This window comes from Hirundo rustica, chromosome 12 (genome assembly GCF_015227805.2).
Source record: "Hirundo rustica isolate bHirRus1 chromosome 12, bHirRus1.pri.v3, whole genome shotgun sequence".
Taxonomy (NCBI): domain Eukaryota; kingdom Metazoa; phylum Chordata; class Aves; order Passeriformes; family Hirundinidae; genus Hirundo; species Hirundo rustica.
Window position 1 is genome coordinate 13,371,385 of NC_053461.1, and position 22,657 is coordinate 13,394,041.

General features: G+C 41.3%; 1 protein-coding gene across 1 annotated transcript in view; it reads left to right on the forward strand.

Moving 5' to 3' along the window:
• Positions 1–22,657, forward strand: part of PTPRG (protein tyrosine phosphatase receptor type G) — a 395,690-nt gene that overhangs the window by 256,699 nt on the left and 116,334 nt on the right. Inside the window, exon 5 of the mRNA XM_040076808.2 lies at positions 1,978–2,073. Within this exon, the coding sequence (XP_039932742.1) occupies positions 1,978–2,073 (96 nt within the window). The remainder of the gene's footprint in view (positions 1–1,977; positions 2,074–22,657) is intronic.

Sequence of the window (22,657 nt, forward strand, 5' to 3'; positions counted from 1 at the left end):
CTTTGTGAGATATTGTCAGCATCTCTGTGTGTGCTCTGAGGATGCTGGGAATAGGAAAGCCAAAGAAGGGGAGCTAAATTGCTTTCAAATTTTTTAAAGCCAGTGTGAGTGCCAAATCTTTTTTATTTCTGTGTGGCCTATTTGGAGTGTGGTCTTCCTTCTGCAAAAAAAAGTACCTCTACCTCTGAATGCTCTGATCTTCATGTTGGCCTGTTCCCTATGCAGTGATTTTTTTTTTTTTTTTGCTGTATAATACTGGTAAGGCACCTATCCACTACAGCCAGTATATACATTCAGAGGCCTGGAAATCAGTGAATGTGTGTGGGAATGTATCTGTGCAAGATAAAAGGGTATAATCTCTCTTGGCATGTACAAAATATGGGAAAATATGCATTTGTGAATATAGTAGGATGCATCGTGCGGCACTGCTTTGAAAAAACCTGAACAAGTGTTCGGGTCCTGCAGACAGAGCTGCTGGGAGCCATGGTGAGACCAGCAGCGTGTTGGGAGGCAGGGGCAGTTTCAGCTAGACTCTGCTTCTCCCCCAAACGATGAGCTGTGTGTCTCTGACCACGACTGTGATGCTGTGCAAAGGGCAGTGCTGGTGATGGGCAGCAGAGTGAGGGCACAGGTTCAGCAAGAGGCTACTGGCAGAGAAGCTGATGGGACAATTCCCCTTTCGCAGCCAGGAACAGATTTTTATTTTTTTCCTGGCGTTAACGAGCACAAGTGAGCGTGCATATCAGCCAGCCAGTGCTGCTTTGGGTTGTGAAATCCATCTGGAACGTTCCCTGAATGGCCGCGGGAGCAACCGCTGTGAGCCCAGGCCCTGTGCATGGCTGTCGCCCTCAGGCACGTGGTTTTAATTTGTGGTGTGTAGGGTAGATGTGCAGCAAAGGTTAGCAACACTGAGTTTATTCTGTGACCGCTGAGTTTATTCTGTGACCGTGTACACACCTCCATGGTGTGGTGGTGAGAAGGGAGCGCTGCATGCTTTAAACCGGATCCTTCGGAGCGAGTCATGGCTGATGGAGATGGACTAACACTAGGAGCTTCTTTTGAAAAGGAGGGGTTGAACAACTACTGGGGAAGCAGCAGTGTGTTCAGACAGCTGGCAGAAGTGGGAGCTCAACTGCTGTGGGGAGTGGAACAAGAACCGTTCAGGGAATGAAGAGCGCGAGCACCCGCAGGCCTGTGTCGGCTGCCCTTATTCGTGGCACGTGTGTAGTGCAGGGGCGTTGTTTACCAGCAGAGTGCACAGAGGAAGCTGTTCTTGGTCCTCTTCTATTCGTGTAACTCCAGCGCCTGTTAGTTTGGGCTAATCATTGTTCTCACCTGCTCTTCCTTGGGGTTTGTGTAATTATTAATATTTATTATTCATTACAAAATTACATCAGTATGTCTGGGTTTGGCTCGTACTTTTGGCAGAGTACTAACGATTTGGAAATAAAAGTCGTGAAATTTAACTAAAGACAGGGAGAAGTGTGACCTTAACTGATAGACCTGAATATCAGAGGCTCATAAAAATGCATTGCTATGGAGACAGACTTTTATCTTACAAATTACTTTAGGAGTAAAGGAATAACTCTAAACATTGAAATCCTTTTCAAAATTCTCTATGGATTTTGAGATAAATATGTTTAGCACATTTAACAGAGCGGGAGATGAGCCTTCAATGTGCAAAGAAATGAAGAGATGCTGGCAGAAAGCACAAAGTTTAACATCTGAACAGACTGGCCATGCTGTTTACCCTTGGATTTGATATTAAAATGCATTGCATCGACTCTGTTCACTGCTTACTGTCCCAGCAGGGCAGTCATGCTATTAATCAAGATGCTGGTTAAACAATATTGTTCAGCAGAATTCCTTTATCTCAGGTTCGTAACGCTGGGTTTACATACATGTATGCATTACATCATGTGAAAGCTGTGTGAATCAACACTAATGTGATTCTGTTGTTCGTTTTAATTTTTGCAGATGCAGATTTACTTCTACAATCCTGATGACTTTGACAGTTTTGGAACAGCAGTTCTAGAAAACAGGGTGGTAGGAGCCATGGCCGTGTTTTTTCAAGTAAGTTAAAACAAAGGCTATATCTATAAACCAAAGTGTTCACCAAGTATATTTAATTCATTGAATTGTTTCAAGCTTAATGGATGCATCTGTTTTCTTGTTCCCACCTGTCTAAATGAAAGATATTTCATATTGTCTATGTGTGATTTAAAATGTAAATAAGTATATTTAAAAACATAATGAAAAATTTTGCCTGGATTGTTCTGACTTTATAGCTACTTTACAGATGCAGATTGGAGAACACATTTATCATGGAACTTCCTTTGCTGCTGAAGCACATTGCTGCAGTCCCTGGAATACTAACAAACCAACACCAACTGGTTTTGTTTAGGGAAAACTTAAAATTCAAATGTAGCTTGAGAGAAAATTAATCAATACGTTTCATCAATCTTATCTGTAGCAGCTTCTTCTAAATTGTCATAGTAACAAGTTCTTGAACAGACCAGGTTTTGGAATGAGTGAATTTATGCATCCACTTGTTTGAAATGAACCCTGAGAGATGCAGATCTGGGGCTGCTGGGTGAACTCATTTGTGGTTCCACACACTCCAAATGTGCGGTGTGGGGCAGGGACCACTGCTGGTGATGGGAGTGTCACCTTTGGCAGTGGCATCCAGCAGTGGGAGCTCCTTGTCACCTCATGTCAGAAACAGAAACCTTTCTGACTCCAGGGTGAATTGAAGAGAGGGAGCTGGAGCTGCTCCACACCACCAGGCTGTCACAGGCAGAGAAGTAGCTAATGAAGATTTGAAATGTCTTGAGGTCTTGCTTTTGAGAAGAGGGAGGGAAGAGCAAGGGAAAATGCTGATCCTTTGTGAGGTTTTACACTAGTTTTTACTGAGGAAGAAAGGGATCTTGCTGTTACCTTTGTGAAGCCAGATAAAAAGGAATATGCAAGTACCCATATGTAAATACCTCCCTTTTTCTTATGATGTTAGAGTGACAAGTCAGACTCTGCTGCTCAAATTAAGTAAGGTTGTCTTTTTGCATGTCACTGATTTTGATCAAATGCTTTGATAAGGAGAAAAGGACAGATCCTTGTATTGCATAAATTGCTCTAACTCTGCTGACATCAGGGTAGTGGAAGGAGGCATGTTAAATTCATCTCTGTTGGATTCTGAGCACTTCTGTGGCATTTCATATTACGACAAAGATGGTGGAGCTGTGATAATTTGCAGTGGCATGGTATGATGATGATTCCCCAGATTTCTTAATCTCAGCATACTATGGGAGGCTTTGGGCAAGCTGAATTTGGCCATACGAGATGGAAGTTCAGAAGCAGCACAACCATGGTTTATTCCACGGTGAGGCATTGTGGGTTTGGGGTGTGTGCCATGGCAGAAGGAGCGTGGGTCTGTGCCGTGGTGTGCCCCACGTGTTGTGGCATCATCTGTCTGGAATTTAACTGCTAAATTACCCTGATGTGCTTCACATCAGCCATGTGGAGTGCTGCCCCATGTCACAGCACTTCCTAGCCTGTATGTGACATGTATTCCCTAAACCCTCTATTTTTACAGGACCTTAAAATTGTGGTGGGGCTGTGTTTGGTATTCCCCACCTGCAAAGCCAAGTGCTGCATTTACTGTGAGTCTCTCTTTCCATGATTCCAAGGGAGCCTTTAAATAACTTAAAATAGTGTGCTATGCTGTTAAATACCCCATCTTTGATTTTAAGAGACCTCAGGCTTTCCAAGACCCCAACTGAGGGTTGTAGTCCCCTCAGGGAAGCAGAAATCTACACTTTTCACCGTTTCTAGCCCTGCCAACCACAGGACATGAGGCTGTAAAGTCTGGATGATGGTGCAGCTGGGCTCCTCTGCTCTGGGAGCTGTGAAATCTGAGGCCATTTCTGATGAACACTTTCTGATCTTTTCCAGAGAGTGGGGTCAAGGTAATTCTTTGGCAAAGTGACCCAGGGGTGACGTGTTTTGTGGCTGCAAGGAAATGGTTGAGGGGGTTTTGGCACGTTTTCCTTTTTCTTTGGGTTGAAATATCAGTGCTGTGGTGTTAAATTTGTGAGTGTATCAGGTTTTCCTTCGGGGAGGCTTTGCTCCAAGACAGAGAACAGTTGAGGAAGATTTGTAAAGCCCAGAGTCCCCAGTCTAGAAGGGCACATGCTGAATTCTGATATGTGCCTGTAAATAAATTTTAGGGACACCAGTGGGACAGCTGCTGTTTTGGTCATCATGAGGATTTTCCAGAACTAGTCCCATAGGGCTTGAATTGTTGTACATAGGGTTAACATAGAGTTATTAAGGGGTGTTGATAATCCTTTGCAGATCCCTACTGTGTTTGACCACGGCGCTGTTTTAGCCCCCTCAGCTGCACATGATGTGCTGGTTTTGTTGATCTGTTGGGAAAACCTTTTTCTTGAGAAATACTTGTGTTCCCTGAGCCTTGCTTCCCAGGACTCCATGCAGATAAACTTGCATAAACTTATTAGCTATGGCTCGTATTTCATGCAGCTAATTTAAAGCTGTCTTTTAAAGTCAATTCCTATTGACTTTTGAATGAAGTGTCCCTAAGATGTCCATGGTGACATTTTGATTGGCAGCGTAGGTTGTTCGAGTACTACAGCTGTCTATTTTTCAGAGCTTTGGTCCCACCTTGAACTCATTTACCTAGAACAGAGCTTTTAAAAATTGTAGCGAGAGAGGTCATGCTGTTTTTTACAAATGCATTAGAAAACTGTACCATGCATGCTTTTCTGTGTAAATATTTTAACATAAATTATTGGATATGTTTCCCATTAAGACTTGGATTTTTGCTAATGTGATAATGTTGTGTTGGAAGGAATGTTCACAACACTGAGTTTATAGTCTGGCAGGTGTTTTTTGTTTGACTGATGTTCATAAATGTTCCTTTGAAAATCAGATTCTCCAGTGAGTGAACATTATACTGAACTATATAATTATTGGTGAAACATTAAATAATTAAGTACCCTCTTTCTTCCTTTTTAAATAATTTAACTTGGACTATACAAGAATTTTCCTTATTGAATTCATTATTTCAGAGGCAATTTCCAGGTAAAATGCGTTGGTTCTGAACTTGGATAATTGAAGCACTTGGAATTTCGTTGTAATTAAAGCTGTGCTTTTCTCATTACTTTCATTTTAAGCTCTGTTGATAAATGCTATTTCTGTTTGTGTGCTGCAGGTTAGTTGATCTGACAAAAAAAATTTACTAAACTAAGAAACAATTCTTGCAAATACAAACTGCTATAACTGCTCATCTCTGTATCTCACTGTGGATGGACACTGAGTGGGTCTCACACAAAATAGCACTGTGGGGACTCTATAAGCAGGTATTATCAATCTGCAAATGAAATGAGCTGCCCTAAAATCTCTAGCTGGATTTTCTTTGTTGTTGAAGAGAACTCACTTGTTATTTTAGCAAAAATCAAAATCCCCTGGATACAAAGGAGAGAATGCCATGACAAACGAGTCCTTGCCTTCTGACAGGTTTTTCAGGAGAGCACACTATGGCCATTCCTTCAGTGTTGCAGTGATTTGGTGTGTCTCAGGGTGAAGCTGGTACTGGTGGGGGATGTTCAACTCGATGAACCCATCACCTCCTGCCGACAGAACCCTCTTGTCTGGCAGCAAAGGCTTCTGGATTTGCAGGAAGGGCAGAGGTGGACCCGGCTGAGGGGCCCTGTTCTGTGGGAATCCTAAATGAGCCTCTGGCTGCACACTGGGACCCACCAGCTGCTGGAACGCATGTAGCAGGTCCCAGTGCAGCCAGGCACCTCAGGCTCGATTTAAATGATCCTAGCTTGAATAGTTGGTGCGCGTGTTTAATTTCAGCCCACGTAAGATTCAGCTTGTAGTTAACGATGTTCTGGCTCTGGGCCTCGGTTAATTGTCAGGCTGAGCTAGCTGTGGAGCAAACCAGGAGTGGAAGGCAGGGCCCAGGTCTCTCTTGGTTCCTGAGTCATCCGTTCATCGTACATGTAATACATATTTATAAGTCACATTTAAAATGAGTAGTTACTTGGATTAAATGCATTCAGACATATTGCACGGCTCTGTTTTAACCATCTAACAATATAATTCATTGCATACTTCGCTACTTGCTTTATTAAAGCCAAACTTCAAAGTGTTCAAAACAAACATATTGCTTTTGCATTTGAAATATTCATCTTTTAGTCCTGCAGTAGATTCATTATGGCAGAGAATACTTCATTCCTTGATTACTGCTGTGAAAAGGCACAATACTGATTCCCTAAGCACTCATCAAATATTCGATAACTCAGAAATTCAGGAGGAGGTGATGGAATTCTTGTTCCTACTGGGAGGGCATATAAATCTATTTTATATTTGCAGAGAAAACCGTCAGTGATTAGTTACTGTGTCTCAGGTACTCAAACAAATCATCTCTAAAGAAATTAAGTAAAAATGAATTTTAAAATAACTTTTAGCAATGCTTTCATCATTAAAATTAGCTCCATAATGATGAGTGATGTTGATACCTCGATCACTCAAGAGCTTCAGCAGTGCAGAGCTAGATTTTTAAAGGTAATTAGGTACTTGGCAGCAAATGTGCAACTAGCAGTACTTTTAAAAGTACATGGGATAAAAATCAAGGGGTTTACATGTCTTAAGCTGAGTTACCTTCCAAAGCTGACATGTCTTTGTAAGTTTGTTGAAAAAACTACTCTGTAGCCCTTTTAACTTTCAGAGCTATGTGTGTATTATTTGCATATAAATATCTTGATATTTAGTAGTTACTCGTCTATCCAGAGATTTGTTCCTCAGTAAAATGCATGTTTGCAGCCTTGCTTTTTGTGAGATTTTTTTTGGTGGTAGTTCTTGGTCTGATTCATCAATATGATCAATTACTCACTTTTCACAGGGATCTAAATGAGCTGAACACAGAATAAATTGGTGGAACGCCGTCAAAGCTATTGAATATTTCCCAGAATTATGCTTTTTAAGTGTATATTTCTCAAACAACAGAATTCAGCTTTTAACTTCCTTGGCAGCCTTTTTGTTCCCTGTTCTTCCCTTTCATTAACTGTTCATGTGTTTGCCATCATAACAAAATAGATTCAGTGAATAAGTGATTTAGATACAGTGACTGTTGAGAAACCACATCCAGTAGGAGACAGGGTCTCATGTCCCCATCTCAATTGCTGGAAATTCCCTGCTTCTGCCTCTCCCTTATTCTAATGCTTTTTGAAAGTCTGAACAAATGATTTTGACAATGAGAATGGAGAGAGAGGTGTGCACCTCTCTTGGAACATTATACCCACCTACATGAAGCATAATCAGTACTCCAGTGTTTAGGCAATGTCTTAAAGGTGTTTTGCAGTAGTGAAAATAACACATGGCATCATTAACATGCAGAGCATCATCCGGAGTCATTGAGAGACTTTTCATTTATTGTAATAGACTTCAGATAGATGTAAAGAACTTAAAATTGAATTACAGTATTAATTCTTTTAATGGTTACGTTAGAACTCATGGGGTTTTATTAATAGTAGCTCGTGAATAATAAAACTGTTCTTATTGATTAGCAGTGTTATTTAGTATCAGTACAGGTATATTTTTATGACCTTCCTACCATGAAGGTACGTACAGCTCGTTATTCAGTAGCTGTATACCGATAACCCTCCATGTAAGTGAAGACAAGCAAAGCAATTTGAAATGTATTCTTCTGTACTAAATCCAGTTTCGTAGCATTTTGAAATGTTGCAGTTGTTTGAAAACATTAGTTATTACTAATAAAAGCAGTACTAGGGACTTTAAATGCTTGAAAAATAGTATAGAGGTACAAAGTAGCCACCCTGACACATAAAGACGCAGCCAGAGTGGGTAGATGTGGCCACTACAGCACCGAGAGTACATTTTTCTGAGAAACACCTTGTACAATACATGCCACAGGTATAGTGACGAGTGAAGCATCTCTGGAGCCGAAAAAGAGTCTCCTAATTTTCTGGCAAATAAGTGGAGATAAAATTGTCAAAAGCGATTTTGCATCATTGAGAATTTAAATATAAAATTTTAAAAGTTTCTTAAGGTGTGTTACACTTGAGTAGAGTTCAGTTTGTCAATGGCACAGACAGCCTCCAGAGGGTTTTTTTAAGCCAAAACATGCAAGTTTGGCTGCCTAATAACAGGTGCTCATGCTGATCAAACAACTTCCTCTGAAACTTTTGTTTGGAGGAGGGTTTGGGTAGAAGATAAAAATTTATGGAAACTGTTTCTAAAAAAATCTATTCTACCCTTTCCATTAAAGGAAACAAAAATATTTTTTTAAACTAAGCCCAAAATTCTGATTCTTATTTCAACTTATGTTGAAAGTTTCTTAGGGAAATATGAATATTTTCTGAATATTTTATGTAAAATAAGAAAGAAAAGGGAGAACAGATGGAGAATAACTCTGAAAGTAATATATATATATATATATATATATATATATATATATATCCCCCATTTTGGTGCTTATTAAATTTCCAGTGCTTAACAATGAAACTTAAACTTTATTCTGATCCATACCTCTGCCCAGATTAGTCGTGTTTCAAATGATGTTTGATAGTAAAACTACTGGGTTTTTTTTAAAACTAAGGTTTCTTGTAGTGATGTTCTTCATCCTTTATTGTGCTACATTAATGAGCAGGCTGACTCTTGAGAGCACGAGGCAAGCAATCCCTGATGAAGTCTTGAGTGCAGTAGAGAAGCTTCAAAAGGTTTTTAGTTGTGCAGGGCGATGCAGTTGTGAGGAGGGCAGAGCTGCATCCCTTTCCCAAAAAGGAGGACAGATGAGAGGGTAAGGAAGGGGCAGACTGCAGGGGTGAGCCCTGGGACCTTACTGGGAGCATTTTGGGGAGCACAGGATGCTAGGAAGGGCTCTGCGAGCCCAGCAGCGTTCATCACTCAGCGCTGCTGGACTCAAGAAATTCACTTTGAAAGTGAGCTGGATTGTGCTGAAGAAACAGCCCTTTCACCTGTGAGGGTTGTTTGTACCAGATATGCCTCAGTTCTCCAAACTTGCAAAGCGCTGACAGGAGCACTGAGACACCCCCTTGCTGTGGGTTACAGTGCTCCTGGGATTCCCTGGTGTCGCATCCCTTGCAAACGCGAGCGGAGCCCCTGTCTGCGCGCAGCCTGCGCTGCGTTCGGGTTCTCCTCACGTGGCTGCGCACTTGTCCTGGCTTGTCATGGGAAGGAGCTCATGTGGCTAAATCTGTGCGTGTGAAGAGCAGAGGTGTTCACAGAGCAGCCTGAACATCCTGAGCAAGCCTGCTTGGAGGAATGAGGTACAAATGTGTGAGCGAAAGGGGGGCTGGATTTGGAGGCACAGACTGACAGGGCGGCTGAAACAGATCGTTCTTGGAAGCAAACACATCGTTCAGCTTCTGCTTGCCTGTGTTCTGCCAAGAGGCATTTGCAGTCTCTAGATCATGATGGCTGCAACCTGCTGTGTTGAAACTTTTCTATCCACAGGCTGACTGTGCAGTGTAGAAGGGTAATTTACCTTATGTGCACTTATCTTCTTCAGTGCCCGAGCAATCGTCTTCCTTTCCCTTCTTCTCCTCACTCTGTGAACTTGTCCATGGTATTTTCCACTAAGGCAAAAAGTCTGATGACCTCCAAAATGCAATACTTTCAATTAAAGCATTTTTGTTAAATTGACTCTTAAAGGATATGGGCTGTACTGAAAGCGGTGCCGTGCAGTTCTTTTTACAGTACAGAGCAAAGTACCAGAATGCACAGAGAGTCTTTGGCTTTTATTTTGTTTTTAATCTCAGACATATCTAGGGAAATTAATTTCCAAAGCATCTAAAAAATCTAACTGAAGGTAAAAATTAGAATTAGAATCTTTTTTTTTCCCCAAATGCACTGTCAATGCTTTCTTAACTGTGAAGTCTGAGGCCACAACTCACAACTTGTTCTGTCTCTGGTTTGGATGCAGCAGCAAGGAGGGAGCATAACAGTAGGGGTGGGTTACCAAGAGACTTCTGCTTTTTGAGATAAATCACAGTCCTTTGGTCCAATTTATTTAATGAAAAAATTACAATTACTGATGTCAGGAAGGAGCTGCAAACTTTCTTGTTGTTAAGAGGACTTGGACTCCAAAGTTCTGCAGTGCTGTAAATGCAAAAAACACTCTGCATATTTTATGGGGTCTGTCCTCAATGTCTTGAGCTATCAGTCGTAACCATTAATGAGACCTGGTTGGATGCATAGCGTTGGAGTAGATCTCTGTGCTCTTCTGGTTTAATGTTCATTTGAATGTTAGAGTCACTGTCTTGCAGTTTACAGCATTGTAAATGTTTTTGACCTGCAGTTTTTTGCTTTCTGAATGATTCTTAAATGATTAATGTAGTGAAATTAATCCCAAGCAGGATGCCATTATTAACTTGCTTCATTAAATTACATATCAACCTGTTAGCATTAATTCTCATAACTGTCCCCTTATATTTTAGTGCTTTTTATTTGAATGACTTGCCTCAAGAACTTGATCAGCATGCATTTGTATATTCTTTTCTTTCCTTTCCTTTCTCTCACCCTTGATGTTCAGAAGTGAAATCAGTTTAGGAATATTTATAGTTTCTAATGTCAGCTTCTTAAGCACAGTAATTTACTTTTCTGTGATTTAAAAATAGCCTGTTAAACAAAAAAAACAAAAAAAACAAAAAACCCCCACATTTTGTAGCCATGCTGTAAAAATTATTAAATTTACAGAAAAATGTCTCGTGGAGTTTTCATTACTAGACTCCTGAAAATGACACTTAGATGTGTAATATGCAAAAATTACAGTTGTCAGCCTATAATGCCACCCTTTTTGTGGTTCAGGAAGATTGAGACTCAGGAAGTCTACTGATTATAATCAATAAACTAAAAAACAAACTAGTTCCCTAACTATAGTAGTAGTTTTTGCATTTTGGTCTCTGTTAGGCATTGTTGATGCATCACTTGGTCACTTTGTCAAACACCACAAAGCAAACCCAGAGCTCGGATGGCGTGGAGGGACCCCAGGCTTCCTGCAGGCTCCATCACTGCTCTAGGGGAGGGACAGCAGCCCCTGTTTGTGTCTCTGAGCATTGAGAAGCCTCAAATGTGGCTTGTTTGTAACTTTGTGATAGCAATGATTGCTTCATCCCTGTCCTTCTTACGTGTTCCGAATCTGGTACATTTTGATTTGACCTTTTCTTTAAGAAAGAGAGAGAGAGGAGCTGTAAATAAAGAATCTGGTTTTTGCTATCTAAGTATTCAGGGAGTTTTGCTAAAATTAATCTCAGTTACGGAATCACAGGATATGTAAAGATATGCATTCATCTCCTTTCCTCTCCTCTCTCCTAGGCAGAAGAGCTGCCTCTGGGAGGTCCCTGTTTTCTCCCAGTTTTTAGACATCCAGCCTGGATTCCAGGAAGATAGGTTTTTATGCCTGTCTGCCCACCTCATTTTAAAATTTAATTTTTTTTGGTTTTGTTTTTGTTTTTTTTAACAGGCTTTCCATTCATCGCTCTGAGCTATTTATCTCTCAGAGGTTTAATCAAATGCATTACACGCGGTTTACATTCATGGGACGTAGATGGAGAAATCTAACCTTTCAGCCAGGAAACTCCAGTTCTCCAGAACACATGTTGCCCAGTTCTACTGGATTTTGAACTGGATTTGTATAACCCTTAGTAAAGTCTCACCTGTTTTTGCCCTCTGTATCTTCCATGAAACTGCAAAGTCTTCCTGTGTCTCTAGTTACCAGTTGGTGTTATGGCACACTGTAAGCAAAGGTGAGCACGGGATCTGTTCATAAATGATTGCCTAGTTTCACTTTGTGCCGTAAAAAAGAGGTTGGTTGTAAAGTCTGAATATATAAAATAGATGGGTAAAATCGGGGCTTCCTTTCCCTTTAGATCTTCTGGCTCAGATGAAAATGTTATTAAATACAAGCTGTTCTGCCTGAAGAATTATTACTTCAGTTCTCAGCTATAACAGTGCCACGTTTCTCCTTGTATTGGCAAGAATAAACAATACAAGCTTCAGACAGAATTTCCTGGGTAGCATACCAAATGTTCTGGAAAACCTTCTCGGACAGCAGCCGATACATTTTTAATACAAATAGAACGGAATTCTTTAGTCTCGTTCCAGTTTGATCCCTAAGGTGGAAAAAGTACACGGACTATGCATAATTGATGTATTTGTTTGAAGCGTTTACCCGGATACTCCATTCACAAAGTCTTTCTTTGTTAATAGATTGCTGTGAGATGTAAGAATCACTTAGGGCTCTCTTTGTACAAATAAATGGAACGTGTCATTTTTTTGTACAGTCAGTGAGGTGGTTACACAGTCATCCTGACTGTGTCTTTGTGCTGCCCACACTGTACAGCCTTAGTCGAGTCACAGAGCAGGTCTGGCTGAAATGTCAGTATTCTCCCAGATCAGAAGTGATGGGAAAGCGTGAAGGCATGCAAGGGAGAGAAGAGGACGGCTGGGAGCTTTCAGGGTCACACAGATTGGTGTCAGGTTGGCGTGTCCATGTAAGCACCAGTGATACGTGTGGTTTCTTGTGCAATTCCTAAGTGTTGCACATGATGCAGAGCAAGCATGCAGGAAAATATCCCTCAGTAATTTATTTATCATTTGTCCTAAATTACTGGAAATCCAGTGCTACGAGTTACTGCCAGAGGATTGAGTTGTTGCTGGGTTTTGTCGTCTGTAGTTTCTGTGCTGCAGGATGACTGTGGGAGAGATGATTATTGAGAGCATTCTGAGCCCATGGTTTTCATTCCAGAGGTCAAAAAAAAAGGCAATGAAAGTAAATCATAATCTAGTCTGGTCTCTTCTTGATGTCTTTGTACAGATGTAGACATTTATATGTATAACTGATGGTTAGCTGATAATGCTGATGGCAGATCACCCCCAAAATAATACTACAGCTGAGATGGCAGCTTGCCCAGAGCAATCCTGGTACCTGATGTTTTACCTCCTATGAATCTAAATCAGAAATCTTCAAGTTTATGGGGTGGAGTTGCGGGTGTGTAAACCTGGGAGCCATTTTACAGCATAACTTTATAGTAGCTCTCTGATACATCTTCTACATCTGGGATTCACTGAAAAGCACACTGATTTGACTAAGGTGATGTGTTCCAACTGAGCTCAGTGGTCCTGTTCTGAGTAATTTAAACCTCCCTTTGTTTAAAGTCCAGGTGTGCTGATATCAGAGTTTGCAGAACAAAACCAGCACAGAAGCTGGGATGTGCTCTTATGCTCTGCTGGAGATAGCTGAGAGTCAAGAATGCCAATCACCACCTTATTCTATGCAGAAAAGTGAAATATGTTAAATAAAGATTGCTTAAATCTGTTCAGCACCTCTGAATAGTGAGTTTTGCCAGAGCAGGATTTTTCCTATGAGCTTATGGTGTTTGCAACTGTTTCACAGCTCAGAGGAGCCAAGGAAAAGCTGTCTGGCTGACACCATCAGAACAGTATTTAGCTGCTGATTGTAACTGTACCATTTCTGTGCATCAAAAATGCATTGAAATGCGGTCATTATCAAGTCTAAAAAGATTTTCTGAAAGGGGGCATTGGTTTTGCAACATCTCTGCTGTATCAAATGAAGCCTAACTGGAGATTTGGCAAAGTGTTCTTTATGAGTAAAGTAAAATGATGTACCACATTAGAAAGGAGCTTGGTTATTAGAAAGCTCAGTCTTGTTCCTGATAAAGTGGATTTTTTTTCACCGTAAAATTCATCTTTACTTGCTGCAAGAATATTGCTAAAAGAGATTAACTTTGGATCTCGGTGTATTTTATAGTGTGTCCCATGTTACTTTAAGGCTGTAAATATATTAGCTGATCTGTAAGCTTCACTTAAGTAACTGCTTTCTGGGTTTTTGAAGAAATAGGATCATGGTTATGCAGGAACCAGGAAGATTGAATTAAATCACCCCTTTTGATATTTATTTTCCCTTGGGCTCATGATATCAGATCAATATTTAAAAACAGCTTTATGTGTAAGTGTTGATTAGAAAGCAAAGCTCCATAACCTTAAGAGCTAAGCTAGCAAAATTTTTGGTGTGTTTTATCTGTGGTTTGTATGGCAATATCCATATGCCTGTGTAAAAAATAAGAAAATAATTTCATTATTTTCTTACTCCTTCTTCCCTCCTGCCTGCCTTGCTACCTGGAAAACCTACTTTATCATATCTAGATCCTATAAAAATATCTAACATAATTTGAAATGCACTTCTGTGAAACATGATTAGACTGCCTCAATCACTTTTCTAATTTTTTTTTCTCATCATTTTGTATCTCAGCTGCTAAAATCACACTCTTTTATATTGTCCTGCATTTCATGGGAGGCATGAACAGACAGATAGTTCCCCATCTTGGGTGAACCAGTCTTACTAAGTACTCTCCCAAAGTGCATACCAGTCAAATTAAGCTTTAGGTTAACGTTTTGGAATGCTCTCCTCTTGCCAGCTCATTACTGGTGATATGGCAAGGCAAACTATTGCCTTCTGCTATTCCAGATATTTACAGAGATTTATTACATTTCAGCTAATAAGCTTACCTTCCTAATAGCATGCAGCCCACCCTGCCTTATGGCTTGACTTGTCTCTGCTCATAACTTCTGCAGAGAATTAAAGGCCAGAAGTAAAGCTGGCTTTTAAACCTGTCTGGGTAGAACTGTTTGGGGTTCCCTGTGTTGTGGATGGGAACATTCATCATTTTGGAGTCTGAACTCGCTCATTATCTAGAGCAGCTCTGCACTGCCCCTCAGGCTGGTACTGATCCCTCTCTGTGGACAGATGGTGGTGGCAGAGGAGGGTGATGCCTGGGCACCACCTCAGTGTGCTGCAGGGCCATATGGGCACTCAGGTTTTAGAGAAGCTTGGTCTGTGTATGCAGTACAGCTGGCTGCCACCACACCTGTCTAATAGAGTTGTTGAAAGACTGTATAAATTCATGCTGAACTGTGGAGATTATCTCTGTCAGCTCTTCTTGTGTCAGAAGCGATTCTTTTAAATGCTGCATTTGTGTCCTAAGTGCCCAGCCTATGTCTGTCTTTTAGAAAGTGTCCTCTTCCTTCCTTCATTACTGCTTGCATTGCATCTGAGACATATAACTGAGACAGACAGTGTCTTGCCCCTAAAAATAGGAGATTTTTTAATGCCTTCATTGTCATATATATTTGCTACCCCCCTTAAAATCTGAGCGTAAAGAGAGCTGCAAGTGCAGGTGCATCCTACTGGTGTGCTGGGGGTACAGAGCAGTCTCCGGGGAACATGGGATGCCCCAGCATGAAGCTTTTGGGCTGTGGTGCTTCTCTGGAAAGCCTCTCATCCTCACAGCAGCCAGTGTGCTTGTTACAGCTGGGCTGGAATTCCAACTGTGTTGGGTCTCAGGCGCTTTGGGCACGATTGCCTGTGCAGCCTGGCAGTGAAGATGTCCCTCGGTGCCAAACCTCTGTGGATTGCCTTCACAGAGCCTTGGCTCTTTACCTCCCTCCAGAAAATCAGGCTTTTGGCAGGGAAAAAATGCTGGTTGTGGTGTCAGTTGCGGGTGGTTGTATGAGGGTGGTGATATCAAGAGACCATGCAGCCTGCCAGTCTCTTATCTCTCTTCTTTTAAGAAGAGAGATAAGAGACTTTTCTAGAGGTTGACACCAAAGCTGGGGCTGTGGCAAAGCAATGTGCCAGGAGCCTGGATGGTCCAGCTGACCTGCCACAGCACCGGTGATCAGATCACAGCCACTGTTCATGAGCTGTGGACACCCAGGAGTTACAGTGCTGGGTGCAAGAAGAAAAAATAATAAGGAAAATAAGGAAACGAATGAATAGCCAGGTTTTCTGGTGAGCAAATTCAGAGAGGAGAAGATGAGATGGAAGAATCTTCCCGAGAGCATTCCTGTACATTCACCTGCAGGAAGCATCTTCACTCTTCTGGGTCAGGCTAGACTTGTTCAAAGAGCACCTTTTGTTCTAACCCTGTTTTAAGTTCTGTTTTAAATCTTGTTCAGTTGTATTTTACTTCTCTCATAGTTTTCCCTGAAATTTTTAGATATTGGCAATTTTGAAGTTATACCCTGTGTAGGAGGAGGGCTTCCTGACCAGAGACAGAGCTTGAAAATGCCCTCCATAGATGGGTCATGCTCCACAGGAGCACAGGAAAGCTGTAAGAAGCCCATGGAGCAGAGGCATGAAGGCTAGAGGATCCTGAGGAGTTCTGTGACTTTAAGACTATCACCTACTTGCAGTGATTGAATAGCAATCACTTTGCCACTGCAGAAATGTAGAACATCTTGAAACAAGCACACATGTCATGTTAGTTTTTGTATTTCTTTGTATTTCAAGAGGAAGAAACTGCCGCCACAAACTGAATGTTTGCCAGGCTTTTAATGCACTTGTGTTCTAAGTGCTGTTTTTCTGCACAAAATTTCCCCATTTGTTCTAAACATGAGCCATGATACTTGTTGAAATATTTTTTTAAGGAACCGAGTGAGTTGTTGGGTCATGCTAACCAAGAGAAAAATAAACATCTTGACACATGATCCTCACTGGTTTTGTCTAGTGTTACACCAGGTGAAACGGGGGGGTTGAGCTGTTCTTCTGTTGCTGCAGGAACTTGAGCAGTTTAGAAGTAGCTGAGAAAAAAAAAAAAAAATGCAGGCCACATCCTGCCACTCTTAATTCAGTGGCTTGAAGAAGATTGAGATGGACTGCCTCATTTCTCTCACCTGCTTCTTGGAGTTCTCCTGCTGTGACTGCCCAGGGACATTCCTGTGACTGGCTCTTGATGCCCCCACACTTCTTCCCACTGGCTCAGTAGCCCCTGGCAGTGCTGCAGCTGGTACCCTTGGCACCCTGTCTGGCATCCAGGCTTCCCCTGGACAAAGCCACTCACCATCCTCAGCAGCCAAAGCTACTTCTTTCTCCTGTCTCCATGAAGAACATCTCAGGGGGTGGGGGAGCAGAGGCAGGATGAGAGGAAGAGGTGGGAGAGTTGTGGAAGGATGCTCAGGGGGATGTGGAACAGTTTCGGAAGGGTGGATGCTGCAACATTTGAGGAGACAGAAACAGCTCACTGGGTGGAAAGAGACAGCGAGGAGGATGTGGCAGGTGTGTGATGGAAGAGGGAGGCAACTCAGACATGAAAGTGGAGTCAGAAGTGAGGAAACTGAGGATTAGCAGGTGCTTTCTGCCTTAGGTACTATGAGCACCAAACCGTGATTTGTTGATAGCATTTTGCAAAGCTGCACACACCTGCAAGAACTATATGACACTGAAAATTTACAGAAAGGTAAGTAAAGATGGAAGAACTTACTTGAAAGAAAATTACAAATACAAGACTGTATTGCAGTTGTCCTTTTGTGCTGGAAGGTATTCATGAAAAACTCTGATTTAACTTGGATCCTTGTACTACAAAGATGGCTGGAAGCTCGAGACCCCTCCCAGCCCATGGCTGCTGCTTTAGAAATGGGGAATTTGGTGTAGCAAAAATTCCTGCTGCAGTTTTGGGCTGCCAGTTTACACCAACCTCCTTAGAAACAAGGTAAAAGGAGCGGCAAACAAACTGTGTGGGAATTTGATTTTTCAAAGCATAAGAATAAAAACAAAAAAGAATCTGCCCTACAGGAATTTGTTTTCACTGGATTTCTCATTTAATTGTGAACTGAGGTGTGGTTGTCATTAGGGAAGTGACTGTGTGACTTAATTGACATTTCTGCATCCTCTGTGTTTGTGACTCATAGATGCTGGCTTGAGTCATCTGTACTGCCCGGCTGGAGGGAGCCCAAGGCTGTGCTGGGAGAGAAAAAGACAGCACTTCTCTTGTAGAATGAATGAAAGATGCTGGGAAGCTGAGATGATTCCTTTTCTTTATTTTAAGGGAGAGATCGATGTGACCTCTCTCACCAAAATACTTTGTGTTGGCTCGAAAAGCGGAAAAGGTTGGAAATGTCTGCTGCATCCTAGGCAAGCTTAGCTGGAGCAATTAAATTAAACCCCTGCAAAATGCTGGAGTTCCAGATGTCCATCTGAGCTTGAGCTGCTCTTTTTCAGCCTTTGCATTTTGCCCAGGAATTTTTCCTGTTTAGCCATCAGAATTCATTTAAAAAAAAAAAAAAAAAAAAAAAAAAAACTGGAGGTTGTTGGGTTTTTTTCCTCACTTCCACAATTTTATACCAAATTCAAGCCAGGAGCAGAAGAAAATGAGAGCTAACTTCCATTTGTGGTTTCACAGTTTTGAGTTTAGCCTCTCCAAATGTGTGAAGCTGTACATCAAGGAGTGGGTGTTGTAAGATGATCTGGCTGTAATGCTTGTTATATTTTTTCATCACACCATTTCATTTTCCTCCCTGCTTAGGTCAAAATGGTTATTTTTACCTAAAAACTGTAAATTGAGCAAACTGTGAAAACTCTAAAAGAGACCCAACTTTTTTTTCTTTTTTTTTTTTTTTTCTTTTTTTCCCCTTTTTAATTTTTTCTTTTTTTTTTAACTTGGAGGATGAGAACCGTTTATACCTGATGGCAGTTTTTATAAAATAGCCTCCATCCTGATAAAATGTTACCCCCTGGTGTGTCATTTTTCCAGCTGAACCGCTGGTAGGATTGAGAGATCTTGCACACTGCTGCTTAAATAAATAGACTACATGCTCTATGAAGAAATCATATTATTTTCTCAAAGGAGAACAAGTGGGCTCAGTGCACTGAAATTGCTTTAAATAAACTTGCAGCTACTGTAGCCTTTTTTTGCGCAGCTGCAGATGGTAAAGTCTATCAATCAAGCTTTCCCAGCTTTGAGAAGCTGCCACTGAAGCTGCCTCTCCTCTGTGTTGCAATTACATTTTTGTCTTTTCCAGAACTTTGTATCTGAGATATTCTATTGCTCTAATCAGATTGTGCTTGTGGGCTGAACATATCTTCTGTTTTTCCTTAGATATATGTGTATTAAAGATCTTCCAGTAATTTGTTAATTGAATGTGCTGTTCGCTTGCAGTAAATTAGCTGCATTTGTGCAAGAATGCTTTGGGGAAATGAATGAATTCCGCGATGGAGTAAGTCAAAGTTTGGGAAAAAGAGTGCCTTACAAAAAGAAAGGAAAGTACATTGTCTGTTGTTTCTTACCGCGCTGCTGGTGGCAAATCTTGTGATAGTGAATGGAGGAAATGCTGCAGGGCGGGAGCTGCGGAGTCTTCCTCAGCCTGGTGCTCCAGTCAGCCGTGCCAGCAGGTTCCAATGCACGATCAATGCTCCTCTCTGCTAACAGAGGAACTCAGCGTGCACAAACAGAGCACTCTGAGCTATAAAGCAGACTTAACTCTACCTCGGAGTTTCATGGTCTTGCTTCTTTTTTTCAATACAGTCTCTTGTGTCAGGAGGTTGCACCAACACACAGGTTCTGCTCAGTGCTCTGTGGTAGCCAGTGCTTTACACTTTTTATGACACTGGTATTTCAGCCAACCTGTGGTGTAAAAGCGACTATTTATGCTCCTTGTGTTTTCAAGCATCCCCACTGGACGTAAGGAAAGGGGAAGTTGCTGATCTATAACCTGCTTTGTCCCATCCTAGTCCCAGGATGTCTGCGACTGACTCAGGCGCAGAGGCAGCAGGTACAAAGTGATCCAGGGGCTGAGTTAAAGGCTGTGAGGAGCAGTGGTTGCAAACAGCTTCATTGCACTCAACCAAAGATGAGGGACAGCTAGAACACCTGACCTCAAAGTCAGTTCAATAGCTTTTAAAACCATTGTGGACTTCAAAAAAAGTAAAGGAAAAAGTGCAGCTTCCTCTTTGGCACTGCTAGTTAATATACCCTGCTTGTAGATATCCTTCAAAGCTGTAGTGAAATATGAAGTTAATACATCACTAGCAAGCTTTCAGTCAGAATGATATGTTATTCAAAGTGGAATTAGCTAGAAGGATCAATGCACACCCATTACTCTCTTTAGAATAATCATTGGAAGACTCACTACTTTTTTTTTTTTCTCTTCAAATAACATAGTGAATGAGACATTTAGGAACATCCCCTCCTCCAGCATATGCACCTCTATGACTTCATTGTATTTTCATTCATAGCAGGATTATTAATACCTGAAGGCCAAACCCCAAATTTAACTCAGCAGAGCTTGCCTTCAAATCCCTAAACCTGAAACCAGTTGCCGTAGGCAAAGACAAAATCAGCTCTAATGCACATTTGTTTAAAAAAATCAAAGGTCAAGGTAGTATCTGTGTGAAATAGTGCATGTACCATTGTAAGGTTCAGTGTCACATCCTGCCTGGGTACCTGTTATTCTCTCTGGTTTTACACATGAGTAGAAAATTGAAGTATTGAGGGGTCTGTTTCCATTTCTTGTTTTCCCTTACAAATATATTCTGCAGGATACTTACTTTGGGCAGTCCATTCATTACACAGCAAATGCCTTCTGCCTCCCTGCTTACCTCTGTCAGGCTGCAGGCTTTTGGCCAGATTTGTCCTTTTGCATCAGCTCATATGGGAGATGTGCAATTATAGCTTATATGGGGGAGATGGAAGAAAATATCATCTGTGGAGGAGCAGGAATATATCATTCTTGGATCATTTAGTGCTTGTGAAGGTGAAAAACTTAGGGCACCTAATCTAGCTTATCATTATGTCGGGAGCTCTCTAGGCATTTTCTTGGCTTCACAGATAGCTCAGTGTGCTATTGTGTCAACCAGTATCCCTTCTCACCCATCAGTTCTCCTGGAAAACTCCAGATAAATATTTCCTGCTTTATTTCAAAGCAAAGCACATGTAAACTTTTCATATCTGTTCATCCACATTCCAGATCCGGCTGAAATCTTTCACTTCCTTTTATTCAGTAATGTTTAAGAAACTAGATATTTATCCACAATCAGATTTTACAGTGTGGACTTCAAAGGGGTGAGAAGCAAGAGGTGGGACAATGGAGTTGGTGCGGAGCAGAAGGGTGTGGACACAAAGCCAGGATCCTTTCCAAGTGCTGCAGACTGATGCAGGTTAAAGCATCGTTTTTTAGAAGGATTAGGAGTAGGGCCTGCCCAAGCTGAGAGCTAGCCCTGAAATTGTTTGGCCCTGAAGACATGGATTTGATGAGTTTCAAAAGCAATATCCATAGAGCTTTCCCTTTTAGTGAGAAAAGAATGTTTCTTTTGATGGTGATTATCTTGGATTCTTTAAATCCTGTTGCTGTGATGTTAAAATACATATTGTGTGGCGCAGTGTTCGCATTAATGGGATTCTTCTAATTTCTGTTCTAAACCACTGAAAATCAGATCCTTTCCCATAGAGATTGGGGGCTGGCGCCTGTCCAACATCACTGAGCTGCTAGAAGAATAAATTGTTTAACCATGTTGATTGTCCTGAAACCCTACAAGACAATTTAATCTCTGCAACCTAGTTAATTCATAATAGTTTTCTTTTTCTTAGTTGTTTGTACAGAGTGCTTGGAGCTTAGGTTTTTGGCTGGTGAGTTGTACATCTTAACTGCAGGCCGTATGGGAGCTGAAGGCGCACAGTTGGGGGAATATTACCCCCGACTTTCACTGTTGTAATTGAAAGTAGAGTTTGACACATTGGCATCTCTCTGTGTCAGCCATTGTCACTGGCTTCAGCTGCCACGGTTAAGTATGTAGTCATTCATCCTTGGCAGACACCGGCCTTTGCAGCATGAGAGGATGGTCTCTGGATGTTAATGCTCAGCACTCTGGGAGCAGCTGGCTATATCGAATTCAAGGCATGCAGATTTTCTTGGCCATTTTACTTAGCAGATGGGTAAGGCTTGATAGATTGAAGATTTAGTTTCCAAGTCAAGGGCCAAATGTTGCAGTGGGAGAGAAAAGTAAATTATATCACTATTCAGAGGGGAAAGGCTCAGGTACTGTATCACAAAATTGTTGCCATTCATTTTCCTCTGCCTTTCACAAAATGCATGTCATTTCACCTTTCAATATAGCCGACTGTGGCATTCTCCTTCACTTTGAGATGCTTTGCAATACTGTCTGTGAGCCCATTTAATGAGCTTGAAAGCAGTTGCTGCAAATTTATGACAGTTTAATGTCTAAATGCCAGATATTTTTTAAGGTGGAAACGAAAGAGAAATTTATATTTTGTATCAGCCCAAATAGGTGAGTTTTCTTCTTCTTTCTCTACACCATTTTCTTCCACACGACATCTATTTAAACATATTTTTAAAAGGAAAATGCATTCCTTACTCCTGATCTGCTCAAATGATTAATATTCACCTACTTCTCACAAGGTAGGTGATACCAATGATCATTAGAGAGCTTTGTGGTGCTCCCTCCAGACCTCCTTTGTTGGTGGAAGGATAATCTGGGTTTCAGAGAGGCTGTCTGGAGCTTTGGGCAATAGGGAGTGTCTTGTTCTTTGGACAGGGGTCTTAAAGTTAAGATCTGATGTTGCTGTGTGGCCTCTCTAATTGCCCCAGTGTGTATTTGGGGGGTTCCCTGTTTATATTTGTTACTATTTCTAAATTAAGCATGGTAAGATCCGTATTTTTGCCTGAGATTTTTTTTTTTTTCAGCTTTATAGAACTGTTTCCAGCAGAAAGACAGGTCATGGATTACTTACATGACTTTAGCATATGGCTTTAATTATGGCATGTGGTATAAATTTTAACA